This window comes from Mobula hypostoma, chromosome 23 (genome assembly GCF_963921235.1).
Source record: "Mobula hypostoma chromosome 23, sMobHyp1.1, whole genome shotgun sequence".
Lineage (NCBI taxonomy): Eukaryota > Metazoa > Chordata > Chondrichthyes > Myliobatiformes > Myliobatidae > Mobula > Mobula hypostoma.
The window spans coordinates 10,311,866-10,326,266 of NC_086119.1; the positions used below are offsets into that span (position 1 = coordinate 10,311,866).

The following is a 14,401-nucleotide window of genomic DNA, read 5'->3' on the forward strand; positions in this document are numbered from 1 at the left end:
TTGAACACTTGTCACTGCCTTCTGAAACAAGTGTTCTAGAAACACTGAGCAAGATGGGCAACACATGTTTCAGCTCTAAAACAATATGGGTTCAGAGACACTGTTTAACCCAGTGACCAACATTTTCCATTATCATCCAATTTCCAGCCTCAGAAGTACTGAGATTCAGGAATACTGTCACACTCAGATATGACAGTATTCTTCACTGCGTTTCCATAACAGTTTTGTTTACCATTCGGGGTGTTAGCCCTGAGCCGAACCCCCGAATCCTGGAGGACTGGTAGACCCCTCTTAGTCTCTCCTCTACCCTTTGACCTGTTCGGCATGGGTGACCCTACCAAGAGCCAAAGCATAAAGCCCTGACTCCAGCCGACATAGCTCTCCTGGTCATTGGAGGCACACAATCCTGCAAACCATGACAAGGACGTGGTCCTTTGCAGGTTAAATCTCTTACTAATTCTTAAAGTAGCTAATTTGAACTGTTTTCCTTTGTTTTCTGAAAAAGATAGTTAAAGTTGGGTTGCCCCATACCACCCTGTAATCACCCATTAAAATGTGGTATCTTTTTATTGAATCTTCAGTCTCGATTTTCTCACTAGTCCAAGGCTGGTGTACCATCAGGCCATAAAATCCTTCCTTTCATATTCTAGTTGCATTAAAATAAAGGCCATCCCATTTGCGACCTTGAAAGCCTATTGGACTATTACTCTGCAAACAGAACGTTCTGTATGGAACAATCTCTGTTAGATACTGCAAAGAGAATGTTCAGAGATTCAAAACATTTCAACAGGTTTCAGAAGGTTGCATAAGCTAAGAGATCAGAAAAAACCCTCAAACAAAAACTGGAACTGGTCAGGCAGCATCTGTGGAGTGAGAAGCTTAGTTGATGTTTTGGCTCACCAACATCTCATCAGAACTGTACTACACGAGTTGATATGCTCGCTTAGGATTTTTAATTACTGTGCTAAATTTAAGATGGAAAATACAAAGTTCTTGTTTAGCGAGGGCATCAAAAGTTACAAGGAGAGAAGTCTGGAGAATGGGATTGAGCCATGATGGAATGGCGAAGCAGACTCAATGAGCCAGATGGCCTATTTCTCCTCCTTTGTCTTATGGTCTTGAGAACATCATTTCCATTTGACCAGCAAAGGGTTAACTGTTTCTTTGCTTTGCTTGAGAACCCAGCTTGTGTTTTCATTAGGCTGAAATTCTTGGAAACTCATTTGAGGGGTGACTCCATGAATAGCTTGAAGCAGGAGTGCTTTTGCAGACATCACTGGCTTAACCTGAATCCGAGACACTGAATGTCAACAGGCAGTCTGAGATAAATTTGTCAGCATATGCTGCTGACCTGTTCTTGAACTGGTGGTTGTTTTGATTTCTTTTCCGCTTGTGACTCATTTCCCTTGTTATGTTGATTGCCACCTTTTATTTCTAGAATGCCACCACTGCTGCCTTTGGACAACGTGTTCCCAGTTGCATTCCCTGTATTTGTTTTCTTAGAACTTATTGGTTTTATGTAATTAAAGTTGCATAGGGAATGAAAGGTGGCGTATAAAGCTTACGTACATGTATTGCTTCCCTATCCTGTAGACACCAGACTGCACTGAGGTAAAGATTATTTGATTAACCCAAAGTTGAAAGATTTGTAAGGGTTATATGCAAAGTATAATCATATTCCAAATAGGACGTTGTTGACAAGACTGAACCAGCTCTTGACTACAGCTTGCCAGATTGATGTCACACAGCAGCAGCTCAGGACTTTTTTCCCTTGCTCCTGAAATACTGGGATTTTAATTGTTCTGGTACATTGAGCAGCCAGAAATCCTGCTTCATGACCAACTCTTGTGTTTAACTCCAGGCCGTGTCCACCTCCGGTGTCCCCTCGCATGGAGTCAGCTCCGATTCCTGTCCCGACACAGGTCAGAAACTACCAACGGATTGAACAGAACCTGCATGTCATTTCCGGCCACAACACTAATCCCTATGGATCACCCAGGTATGCTGTTTGTTGGAACTCTGTGTAGCTTACAGCGCGGTCCTAAAATAATTTCACTTCCAAATTTCCTATTGGCAAAAGTTTTTAGGTTACTAGATTACAATCTAAACTGATGTGCTCTGTGTTTATTTCACAGTGGTATGAATGGAACAGAAGCAAAGTCTTAAACTAGATGGATTAAATTCAAGTCAAAAGTCAAAGTAAATTAATTATCAAAGTATTGATATGTCACCAAATACTACCTGGAGATTCATTTTCTTGCAAGCATTTACAGGAAGATAAATAAAATAAAACTCATGAAAAACTATCCATAAAGACTGACAAGCAACCCAATATGCAAAAAAAGACAAATTGTACAAATAAAAGGAATAATGCTGAGAGCGTGAGTTGTAGAACCCTTGAAAGTGAGGCTATTGTGGTATCACACTCACACCATTGTGATTGAAGTTAACGACCAGGCTGCAAAGTTCTGTAGTGCGTCCAGAGTCCCAACTACCACCTTGACAAAGTAACTCAAAGTGACCAAAAATTACTTGCCTTTAAGGATTTGATATCAATAAGCTTGAAAGAGTACAGAGAACATTTACAAGGATGTTGCCGGGTCTTGAGTACCTGGGAAAGGTTGAACAGGTTCGGACTTGATTCCCTGGAATATAGAAGATTAAGGTGCGACTTAGTAGAGGTGTATGAAAATATGAGGGGTCTTGATAGGGTCATTGCAAGTAGGCTTTTTCCACTGAGGTTGGGTGAGACTAGAACTAAAAGTCATAGGTTAAGGGTGAAAGGTGAAACGTTTAAGGGCAACTTCTTCATTCAAAGGGTGCTGAGAATGTGAAACAAGCTGCCAGCAGAGGTGGTGAAAGCGGGTTCAATTGCTACATTTGAGAAGTTTGGATAAATACATGGATGGCAGGGCTATGGTCCAGATGCCGGTCAATGGGATTAGACAAAATAATAGCTTGGCACAGACTAGATGGGCCAAGGACCTGATTCTGTGTTGGAGTGTTTTATGGTTCTAAGCACGTTGCCTATTATCTTTCTAATAAATCCACTTCCAAGGAGACCAAGTGTAAGTTGCATTCTATATTTTAAAATATTAGCTCTCTATCTGAGGAGGAAATACCTCTTGAATCTGAGGTGGATGGAGTAGGTAGTTGAGAAGAGGAAGCCACAGTGAATTTAGACCTCTATGCCTCCACCAGCAACGTTCTTGTCCAAATATATCATCAGAACTTCAGTCAGACTGAAAATGAACCAATTATTTCAGAGTGTATCACTGTGCATACTGTGGTTTAGATCATGTCTCTGCTCCAAAATCCACACATTACTAAAAATGCTGAGAAAGATCAAGTCATGGAGCACTAAGCAAAGAAACAGGCCGTTCAGCCCATCTTGCCTGTACTGTACTATTAATCTGCCTAGTTCTCAAACCTGCACCTGGACCATAGCCTGCCATCCACATACCTGTCCAAATTTCTCTTAAGTGTTGGAATTGAATTCACATCCACCACCCCCGCAGGCAGCTCAGTCCACATTCTCACCTTGTCGTTAAAATATTGAAAGAAATTATGGTGGGCAATTGTTAGCATTTGAGGAATGAGAAAACATCCTTTGTGTTTCCTTTATTTGCCTTGAGGCTGAATAGGTCTCTGTATGTTGTTGCTTGACTTTGTTTTGTTCAAACTGCAGTATGAAAAGTCAGTAGCAACGTTATTCGGAATTACTCTGTGTCCACTTATTAGGTACAGGAGTGGCAGCCAGTGTGGTCTTCTGTTGCTGTTGCCCATCCACCTTAAGGCTCGACATGTGTGTTAAGAGATGCTCTTCTGCACATCACAGTTGTATTTGAGTTACTATCGCCTTCCTGTCAGCTTGAACCAGTCTGACCATTCTCCTCTGACCTCTCCCATTAACAAGGCATTTTTAACCATTTGGTTTTTTTTGCACCATTCCCTGTAAACTCTGAAAATCCTGGGAGATCAGCAGATTCTGAGACAGTCAAATCATCCTGTCTGGCACCAACAATCATTCCACAGTCAAAGTCACTTAGATCATATTTCTTCTGCATTCTGATGTTTGGTCTGGACAACAACTGAACCTGTTCACCATCCTGTGTTCTTTTATGTTGCTGCCACGTGATTGGCTGATTAAATATTTGCATTAACAAGGTGTCGCTAATAAAGTGGCTGCTGAGTGCATATTTCTCTTGTTTTATATAGCCTAACAATTTTCCAGTCTCATTTATGATTTTTAAAGTTGCTACAAGAACTGGCCTGCTCATGATAACAAAGTAAAGCCAAAGGGAAACATTGCTATGGGTTGTTAAACAGGTCTCTTGCCATTGGAATTCGTGGGTTTGTTGTCTGGAGATTAAGAATAAAGGTGGAAATGGTCTTTTTATTTATAAAGAGTGAGAATTATTTCAACATGAGCATACTTGTTTGAGCCATTGTTGTATAATCTGCTAAACTATAGATCATAAAGGATAGAAACAATCTTAGCTATGGAAGTTATGTGTTGTGCTGCTGGTTTGGCTTTTACTGAAAATCCATGCTATAACCAGTTGTCAATCCATGGAATTGTGTGATTATAAATAGGACAAATTATCCATTAGCTGGTAATTTACATAGAAGATAATTATACATAAGTCAGGAAGTCTTTTATAACTGAAAGATAAATATAGGATGCACATAAACACGTGACATTCTGCAGATGCTGGAATTCCAGAGCAGTAAGCACAGAATGCTGGAGGAACATAGCAAGTCAGGCAGCATCTACGGAGGGAATAAGCAGTCAATCTTTCGAGCTGAGACCCTTCATCAGGACTGGAGAGGAAGGGGGAAGAAGCCAGAATGAGAAGGTGGAGGGAGGGGGAGGAGTACTAGCTGGCAGGTGATGGGTGAGACCAGATGGGTGGCTGGGGGAGAGGAGAATGAAGTGAGAAGTTGGGAGGTGATTGTGGAAGAGCTAAAGGGCTGAAGGAGGAGTCAGATGAGGGAATAAGTGGTAGAGTAAGAGGCCTTTAATGTCAAAAAGGAGCTAGACTTCAGAGCAGATGAGATTTGGTTACTAGAAAGGAACCAAGAGGAAATGATTTCAAGTGATCTGGGAAGTTGATGTTCTCCTCATCCCTGAGAATATTCAATTTGTGGATCTTTGCTCATTACTTTTGTGCAGTATACAGCAGTGGAGTTCAGTGCTTCCAAGCAATAATACAGGAATTAAAACAAGATTCTATCCCTCTATTTTTGCCCATTGCTTTTGTAAACTAGACATCCATAAGACTACATTAAGGTGATGTATTTGAGGACTCAAATAGTGAATCAAACTTGGTACTATAGAACCATGAGAAAATCTGCAGAAGCTGGAAATTCCCGTTCCAGCATGTCAGTCCATGGCCTTCTCTACTGCCACGATGAGGCCACACTCAGCTTGGAGGAGCCACACCTTGTATTCCGTCTGGGTAGCCTGATAACATGAACATCAATTTCTCTAACTTCTGGTAGTTGCCATTCACCATTCTCCGTTCCTGTTTTCCCCCTCTCACTGTATCTCCTTACCTGCCCATCACTTCCATCTGGTGCTCCTCCCACTCCCTTTCCTCTATGGTCTTCTGTCCTCTCCTATCAGATTCCCCCTCTCCACCCCTTCAGTCCTTTCTCCAATCAACTTCCCAGCTCTTTACTTCACCCCCTCCTCTCTCCTGGTTTCACCTCTCACCTACCACCTGGATCTTCCTTCCCTTCCCCCACCACCTTACTCTGACTTCTCATCTCAGTTTTTTCCCGAACTGAAGAAGGGTCTGGGCCCGAAATGTTGACTGTTTACTCTTTACCTTAGATGCTGCCTGGCCTGCTGAGTTCTGCCAGCATTTTGTTGGAACTGTATAAATAATTGTTCATTTTCAAAAACAGGCTGAATAAAGTGACAGTATCATTGGCAGTTTCACTGATTATCGATAGCTTATCCAAGACTCTAATGCTTTAAACTTAACTAGTCATGCCCTACTAACCAGTCTTCCTGCTGCTTGTTAACTTGATTGGCTTTCTGTCCAGGAATCCTTCACTTTTAAAATTCAAATCCACTTTCAGCTGTCTCCATGGCCTCACTCACTGTTATTATCTTGTGTCACGATTTTAACAGGACTGCTGCCTCACGTGCTGAATTCTTCCAGCAGCTCATTTTTTTTAGACCATAAGACATAGGAGCACAATTAGGTCATTTGGCCCATCACATCTTTTCCGACATTTCATTTTGGTTGATTTATTATCTTTCTCAACCCCATTCTCCTTCCTTCTCCCAGTAACCTTTGATGACCCTACTAATCAATATCCTATCAATCTCCACTTTAAATATACCGAATGTCTTGGCCTCCGCAGCCATCTGTGGCAGTGAATTCAATAGGTTCAACAGCCCTGTGGCTAAAAAAAATTCTCCTAATCTCCATTCCGAAGGAATGTCCTTCTATTCTGAGGCTGTGCCCTCTGGTCCTAGACTCCCCCACTATTGGAAACATCCTCTCCACGTCCACTCTATCTAGGCCTTTCAATCTTTGACAGGTTTCAATGAGATTCACACCCCCCCCCCAATTCTTCCAAACTTGAGCAAGTACAGGCCCAGAGCCATTAAACGCTCCTCATACATTAACCCTTTCATTCCCCAAATCATTCTTGTAAACCTCCTCTGGACCATCTCCAATGCCATCACATGATGTCATCGATCAAAGACCAAAATCTGCTCTCGGGAGGTGTAACATGTACATTTACTGTGCTCCTGTGTTTTGTGAGTGCAGATGGTGATAGAGGAAGGGATGAGGGAGTTCAGAAATTCCCAACACCTCAGTTAGATGGAATTATTGGATTTTGCTCCAGATTCCAGCTTCTGCAGTGTCCTGTCTCTCCGTGATGCAAATGTCTGTTGTGATTCATTGTTTTCCTTGTGAACCTTTTAGGTCTGGAATGGTAAAGAGATCTAATACAAGCCCAATGGGTTTCATGAAGCTTACAGGAGGGTCACCAGCTGCAGCTGATGCACCACAAAACCCGGGCCGCAGACTCTCCACCGGATCCTCCAGGCCATACTCCCCTTCACCTTTAGGTGTGTCAGTGGAATACATCCAATTGTATTATATTCTTCTGTTTCTGTTGCAAGCTGTAGGAAGTCAGTACTCGTCCATTTTTAGCCCTACACAGGTACAAATCTGTCAAGAACATTGTATAAAGACAATGTCTAACCTCAAACATATTGTATTTGACGCACATCCATGCTGACTCTGTTTGTACCTGCCCACTGCTTTGTTCTTCTACCCATGTAACAGCCCTGTTACATATTGCGTGGAGTAGCAGGATTAAACGTTTTTACTGAATCTTGTTGGCAGCGGTGCACACTGGGCAACTCACAGTGTGGGAGCTATGAACCAAGCCCACTGAGACGAAAAACAAGTACACTCAAGTCCTGCACCCAAAAGAGAGTGCCTCCCGCAAATAGGACATACCACACAATTGATTGGTCACACGTACACCGCCACGTTCTCGCAATCGATCTGATACGGTACAGGCCCTTTATTAATTTAAGATTCCATGCATGTAGAATCTAGATTTCCTTTCTTCTATGATCAAATGATGTAATGACATTTGTAATTTTCTAATCCCAAGAGGAAAATTCCTGAACCTTTAGAGCTTTGGACATTATGTCTAATTCATCCACAATTTCATTTATTTTAATACCATGGAATAGGAAGTGTCAGGTAGAGATTTAATTATTTTAATTCCCATTCTGTCTTTGTATAGTCTTAATATTTGCGATACTTTTCTAAATGATTTATTTTGGTTCCGTTGGTTTTAGTAATCTGTTACTTCCTTCACTGTGAAAACTCATTCAAAGTGCTAATTTAACGAGTATGCTTTTTTTTCTTTTGTGGTTTTGCACCAATGTTTGGTGTGGATCTTCAGTTACCACATACACTTGTATATAAAAACATTGCTGTTAGTTTTGAAAAGTTTTCAAGACAATCACAAATGCACATATGAAACTGCATCAATGTTAAAATAACTTCCTTTAAAATGATCGAAATTTGCCTTATTAATCATTCCGTTTCCGCAGTTGGCACGATTCCTGAGCAGCTTAGCCACTGCTGCTGTGGTCTGCCCCCAGGACATGACTCACGATCCAGAACACCATCAGGTGAGCATTAGAGGAAGTAAGAGTCAAGTTCCTACATGCCAGTTGCTTTATGAAATGTGAATTAATAAGTATCAACTATATTGGGGCAAGTGTCTGTTCAGATGATTTATTTGACCATAGGATCAAGGTGACAAGGCTTATCCATAATCATAAGACCGTAAGATATTTGAGCTGAATTAGGCCATTTGACCCATCAACTTTGCTCGCCATTCAATCATGGCTGATCCTTTTTTCCTCCCCTCGTCAGCCCCACTCCCCAGCGGATTCCCCGTAACCTTTGATGTTGTGTCCAATGAAGAATGTATCAAGCTCTGCCTTAAATGCACCCAATGACCTGGCCTCCACAGCTACCACAGATTCACCACCATCTGGCAAAAGAAATTTTTCCCCATCTCTGTTCTCAGTGGATGCCCCTCTATCCTGAGGCTGTTCCGTCTTGTCCTAGACTCCCACCCCCCCCACCCGATCCTTTAAATTCCAGTGAGTACAGACCCAGTGCTATCAAACATTCCTCGTATGATAACCCTTTCATTCCCAGAATCATGCTTGTGAACCTCCTCTGAATCCTCCCCAATGCCAGCACATCCTTACTTGGATGGGGAGCCTAAAACTGTTCACGATACTCAACATGAGGCCTCACCAGTGCCTTATAAAGCCTCACATCCCTGTTCTTGTATTCTAGACCTCTTGAAATGAATGCTGACATTACATTTTCTCTCTCACTACCGTTTCTACCTGCAAGTTAACTTTTACGGTGTTCTGCGCAAGGACTCCCAAGTCCCTTTGCATCTAATATTTTTGGATTTTCTCCCCGATTAGAAAATAGTCTGCACATTTATTTCTACTACCAAAGTACATGTCCATGTATTTTCCAACATTTTATTTCATTTGCCACTTTTTTGCCCAGTCTCCTAATCTGTCTAAGTCCTTCTGCAGCCTACCTGTTTCCTCAACACTACCTGCCCCTCCACCAACCTTCATATCATCTGCAAACTTGGCAGCAAAACCATCCAATCTATCATCTGAATCACTGATATACAGCATAAAAAGAAGCAGTCCTAACACTGTGGAGCACCATAAGTCACTGGCAGCCAACCAGAAAAAGATCCTTTTATTCCCACTCGCTGCCTCCTACGAATCAGCTAATGTTTTAACCAGGCCAGTAACTTTCCTGTAATAGGCTGGACTGGAAGTGGAACATTTAGATGATCTAATGAGGATTAAGACATATCATCTGGATGCTAAATTAATCTGAACAGTGTTTATAGACAACACACATCAAAGTTGCTGGTGAACGCAGCAGGCCAGGCAACATCTCTAGGAAGAGGTACAGTCGACGTTTCGGGCCGAGTCCCTTCGTCAGGACTAACTGAAGGGAGAGCTAGTAAGAGATTTGAAAGTGGGAGGGGAGGGGGAGATCCAAAATGATAGGAGAAGACAGGAGCGGAAGGGATGGAGCCAAGAGCTGGGCAGGTGATTGGCAAAAGGAATGTTGGTTAAACCGTTTAGAGGACACCACTTGGTGTTTTTAGTTCCATTGAAATTGTGCACATTTGAGTCAGTTTGGTTCTTGTATATTTAAGATTAAAACTCCTTGTTGTTATCATTACAGTTCATACCTGATGGCAGCCTTTTACCGGTGTAGGTGCTGAATAAGAATGTTTTATTAAGCTTATACTAAAGAATTATTTGTTTCCTACAAATTATTTTATGAGTATCTTATGCAGTTATTGCTGTCTGCTTGAAGTAAGCTAGTTCAGGATCAAATGAATTTACAAATACAGTACCGTTCACATCAAAACATCGTATACTTTTTATAGATGAATTGCATTTCAAGTGTTTTTGCTGGCATTTTGATATTAGTTGAGGAGGCACTAATTAGAGGATTTTATAAATTGTGCAGTTTATAATGTACCACACACAAAATACTGGTGGAATGCAGCAGACCAGGCAGCATCTATAGGAAGAGGTACAGTGGACATTTCGGGTCAAGACCCTTCGTCAGGACTAACTGAAAGAAGAGTTAGTAAGAAATTTGAAAGGGGGAGGGGGAGATACAAAATGATAGGAGAAGACAGGAGGGGGAGGGATGGAGCCAAGAGCTGGACAGGTGATTGGCAAAAGGGATATAAGGCTGGAGAAGGGGGAGTATCATAGGACGGAAGGCCTTGGAAGAAAGAAAGGGGAAGGGGAGCACCAGAGGAAGATGGAGAACAGGCAAGGAGTTATCATGAGAGGGAAAGAGAGGCAAAATAAATAAATAAATAGGGATGGGGTAAGAAGGGGAGGAGGGACATTAACGGAAGTTGTAGAAATCAATGTTCATGCCATCAGGTTGGAAGCTACCCAGGCGGAATATAAGATGTTGTTCCTCCAACCTGAGTGTGGCTTCATCTCGACAGTAGAGGAGGCCATGGATTGACATAATCGGAATGGGATGTGGAATTAAAATGCGTGGCCACTGGGAGATCCTGCTTCCTCTGGCGGACATAGCGTAGGTGTTCAGCAAAGCAGTCTCCCAATCTGCGTCGGGTCTCACCAATATATAGAAGGCCACACCAGGAGCACCGGACACAGTATATCACCCCAGCCGACTCACAGGTGAAGTGTTGCCTCACCTGGAAGGACGGTCTGGGACCCTGAATGGTGGTAAGGGAGGAAGTGTAAGGGCATGTGTAGCACTTGCTCCGCTTACAAGGATAAGTGCCGGGAGGGAGATCGGTGGGAAGGGATTGGGGGGACGAGTGGACGAGGGAGTCGCGTAGGGAGCGATCCCTGTGGAAAGCAGAAAGTGGGGGGCGGGGAGGGAAAGATGTGCTTGGTGGTGTAATCCCGTTGGAGGTGGCGGAAGTTACGAAGAATTTTATGTTGGACCCGGAGGCTGGTGGGGTGGTAGGTGAGGACAAGGGGAACCCTATTCCTAGTGGGGTGGTGGGAGGATGGGGTGAAAGCAGATGTGCGTGAAATGGGAGAGATGCGTTTGAGAGCAGAGTTGATGGTGGAAGAAGGGAAGCCCCTTTCTTTAAAAATGGAAGACATCTCCTTTGTCCTGGAATGAAAAGCCCCATCCTGAGAGCAGATGCGGCGGAGATGGAGGAAATGCAAGAAGGGGATGGCATTTTTACAAGTAGCAGGGTGGGAAGAGAAATAGTCCAGGGAACTGTGAGAGTCCGTGGGCTTATAGTAGACATCAGTAGATAAACTTTCTCCAGAAATAGAGACAGAGAGATTAAGGAAGGGGAGGGAGGTGTCGGAAATGGACCAGGTAAATTTGAGGGCAGGGTGGAAGTTATAATGTACTTTCTGTTTTGCAAGTGTGCTTTTTAGAAGTTTCAGGAGTTTGGACTACGTAGATATAAAAATACGAAGATCTCTCAAGCAAATGTTCAAAGTTCTAACTAATATCTATAATTCTAAAAATATTTCTTATCTACCCGAACTAAACACGATGTTCTTCTGCTGTATCTGGAATAGCTAATAAAAAAACTGAAATTAACCTTTTAATCTCTCCAACTTCTGTTTATTACTTTTGCTTGTGCTGTTAACAATCATTTGCTGTGAATTTGTTTTTGGAGATAACTTCTGTGAAAGAATTTAGGAACCTGCTTGGTTATAATTTGATATTTTAAAAAATAGACAATAGACAATAGGTGCAAGAGTAGGCCATTCGGCCCTTCAAGCCAGCACCACCATTCACTGTGATCATGGCTGATCATCCACAATCAGTACCCTGTGCCTGCCTTCTCCCCATATCCCTTGACTCCACTATCTTTAAGAGCTCTATCTAACTCTTACCTGAAAGCATCCAGAGAATTGGCCTCAACTGCCTTCTTGAGGCAGAGCATTCCACAGATCTACAACTCTGGGTGAAAAAGTTTTTCCTCAACTGTGTTCTAAATGGCCTACCCCTTTTTCTTAAACTGTGGCCTCTGGTTCTGGACTCCCCCAACATCGGGAACATGTTTCCTGCCTCTAGCATGTCCAATCCCTTAATAATCTTATATGTTTCAATCAGATCCTCTCTCATCCTTCTAAATTCCAGTGTATACAAGCCCAGTCGCTCCAATCTTTCAACATATGACAGTCCCACCATCCTGGAAATTAACCTCGTGAACCTACGCTGCACTCCCTCAATAGCAAGAATGTCCTTCCTCAAATTTGGAGACCAAAACTGTGGTAACTTCTACTTTGAAAAAGGCACACTCGACAACTTCATGCCAAAGAAACAACTTTATCTTGAACTTCAAAACATTACATATATACTGAGGGTTTCACAACCCGTACGGGATGGTGGGAACACTATGTACACAAGGGCCACCAGAAGAAGAACCAACGGAAGTAGACCCCCCCCCCCGCCGATATCCTAATTAGTATTAACTTACATTTAATTACGCTTACATTACAACAAAAACTGCACATAATACTCCAGGTGTGGTCTCACCAGGGCCCTGTACAACTGCAGAAGGACCTCTTTGCTCCTATACTCAGCTCCCCTTGTTATGAAGGCCAACATGCCATTAGCTTTCTTCACTGCCTGCTGTACCTGCATGCTTACTTTCAGTGACTGATGAACAAGGACACCTAGATCTCGTTGTACTTCCCCTTCTCCTAACTTGACACCATTCAGATAGTAATCTGCCTTCCTGTTCTTGCCACCAAAGTGAATAACCTCACACTTATCCACATTAAACTGCATCTGCCATGCATCTGCCCACCCTGTCCAAGTCACCCTGCAATGTCATAACATCCTCAGCTTTTTAATTGATAATTCTCAGAATATAGTTAAATAATGTGGTCTACAGTAAGCTAAGTACATTCATAACCAAGTAGATTTGGTTTAAAGGAATGAATTTGGGGCATTGTCACTGAATCAGAATCAGGTTTATTGTTACTGACCTATGTCATGAAATTTGTTATTTTGCAGCAGAACTACAATGGGATACATAAAAGGAAACTATAAATTGCAATTAGAAATATACAAATGTATGTTGTGAAGTTTTCACTGTGATCAATATCACTTGAGATTTATTTTGTCGATTTTGTGAGACTAAAACTATAACGCTGTTTCCAGGTTCACCATCCCCTCAGTCACACTTAATGGGTGCAAGACTCCAAAGTGCCCCGACTCTTACTGACATCTACCAGAGCAAACAGAAACTCCGTAAGCAGCACTCAGAGCCGTTGTATCCTCCGTCAGCGGGCTATGGATTTAGCCATTCTCCACAACCTGGTAGACCTGTTAGCCTGGGTACTTCCCCTACAAAACATATGGGAACATCTCCACGAACTTCTGACTGGCTCCACAAATCTCCCTTGCCCACTATCATTGGGTCACCAACAAAGGTGCGTAAATATTAATGGTTATATTAGTCACTTCCATAGAATGAAATTGTTATTCAAATTTGCTTTGGAGGTTGGGATAGGTGTTCCGATACCTTTCAGATGAATTTCAGTTTAATATGTGTGTGCTATCATAGACTACTGCTCCACTCAAGCTACCTAAAACTCAAGCATCTTCCAATTTACTTGCCTTGGCTGCACAGCAAGAGTTAACTGAGAGTCCAGCAGTACAGTCCAAAGTCATGCTGGAGGCTAGAGAGTTGTGCATCTACCATCCACAAGCAAGTGCTAAACGAACAGCCTCTGAGAACAAAACTACTTTTGGCAGGTACCCTTCTCTTTATTATCTGGTGTCTGTGCGATCTACAGTAGCCCATGTCTGTATTATGAGCAAACAATATATATATTTTCTGGGCAAGACAGACAAGTGCCCCCAGGGTTGGTGCCGATCTCGTAATGTCTGCTGGTGTGGAGTAGAGGGCGCACGTAGTCTGAGCTATAGTTGACTTGGGGTTTCCTAATTCTGATAAATTTACTTTGAACCCGGCTGCTGGCTGTCCTTCGTGGTTATGTTCTGTCCAGCAATACTGAAACAAGGTCATTTGGTCACATATCTCTTTGCTGTTTGTGGGCCAGCTGTGTTTAAATTAATTGGTGTGTTTCTTGTTTCTTTATAACAGTGACCTCATCCAATTGGCTGGAAATAACTTGTTTGTCTTGAAGTTATCAAGTTCTTGATGTAAAGCCAAGCTAAAAATAAAAATCTCCCCCCCCCCTCCAGTAACCCCAATATGTTGGCATGTCTTAGTTCACTGTTCAGCCATAAGTAAATTACTCAAAACCTGATAAAATAATGTTAAGCCAACACATTCCTGAAGA

The 14,401-nt window shown here is 42.4% G+C and overlaps 1 protein-coding gene across 6 annotated transcripts in view; it reads left to right on the forward strand.

Moving 5' to 3' along the window:
- Positions 1-14,401, forward strand: part of ulk2 (unc-51 like autophagy activating kinase 2) — a 119,425-nt gene that overhangs the window by 84,747 nt on the left and 20,277 nt on the right. For 5 of the 6 annotated variants that reach the window (XR_010015891.1, XM_063031303.1, XM_063031304.1 and 2 more), the window contains 5 exons: positions 1,862-1,999; positions 6,951-7,096; positions 8,102-8,182; positions 13,254-13,525; positions 13,660-13,850. Coding sequence is in view for 5 of the 6 variants with exons in the window: in XM_063031303.1 (XP_062887373.1) it covers positions 1,862-1,999; positions 6,951-7,096; positions 8,102-8,182; positions 13,254-13,525; positions 13,660-13,850 (828 nt within the window). In the remaining variant the exon portion in view is untranslated. The remainder of the gene's footprint in view (positions 1-1,861; positions 2,000-6,950; positions 7,097-8,101; positions 8,183-13,253; positions 13,526-13,659; positions 13,851-14,401) is intronic. The other variant, XM_063031305.1, reaches the window with a different exon arrangement.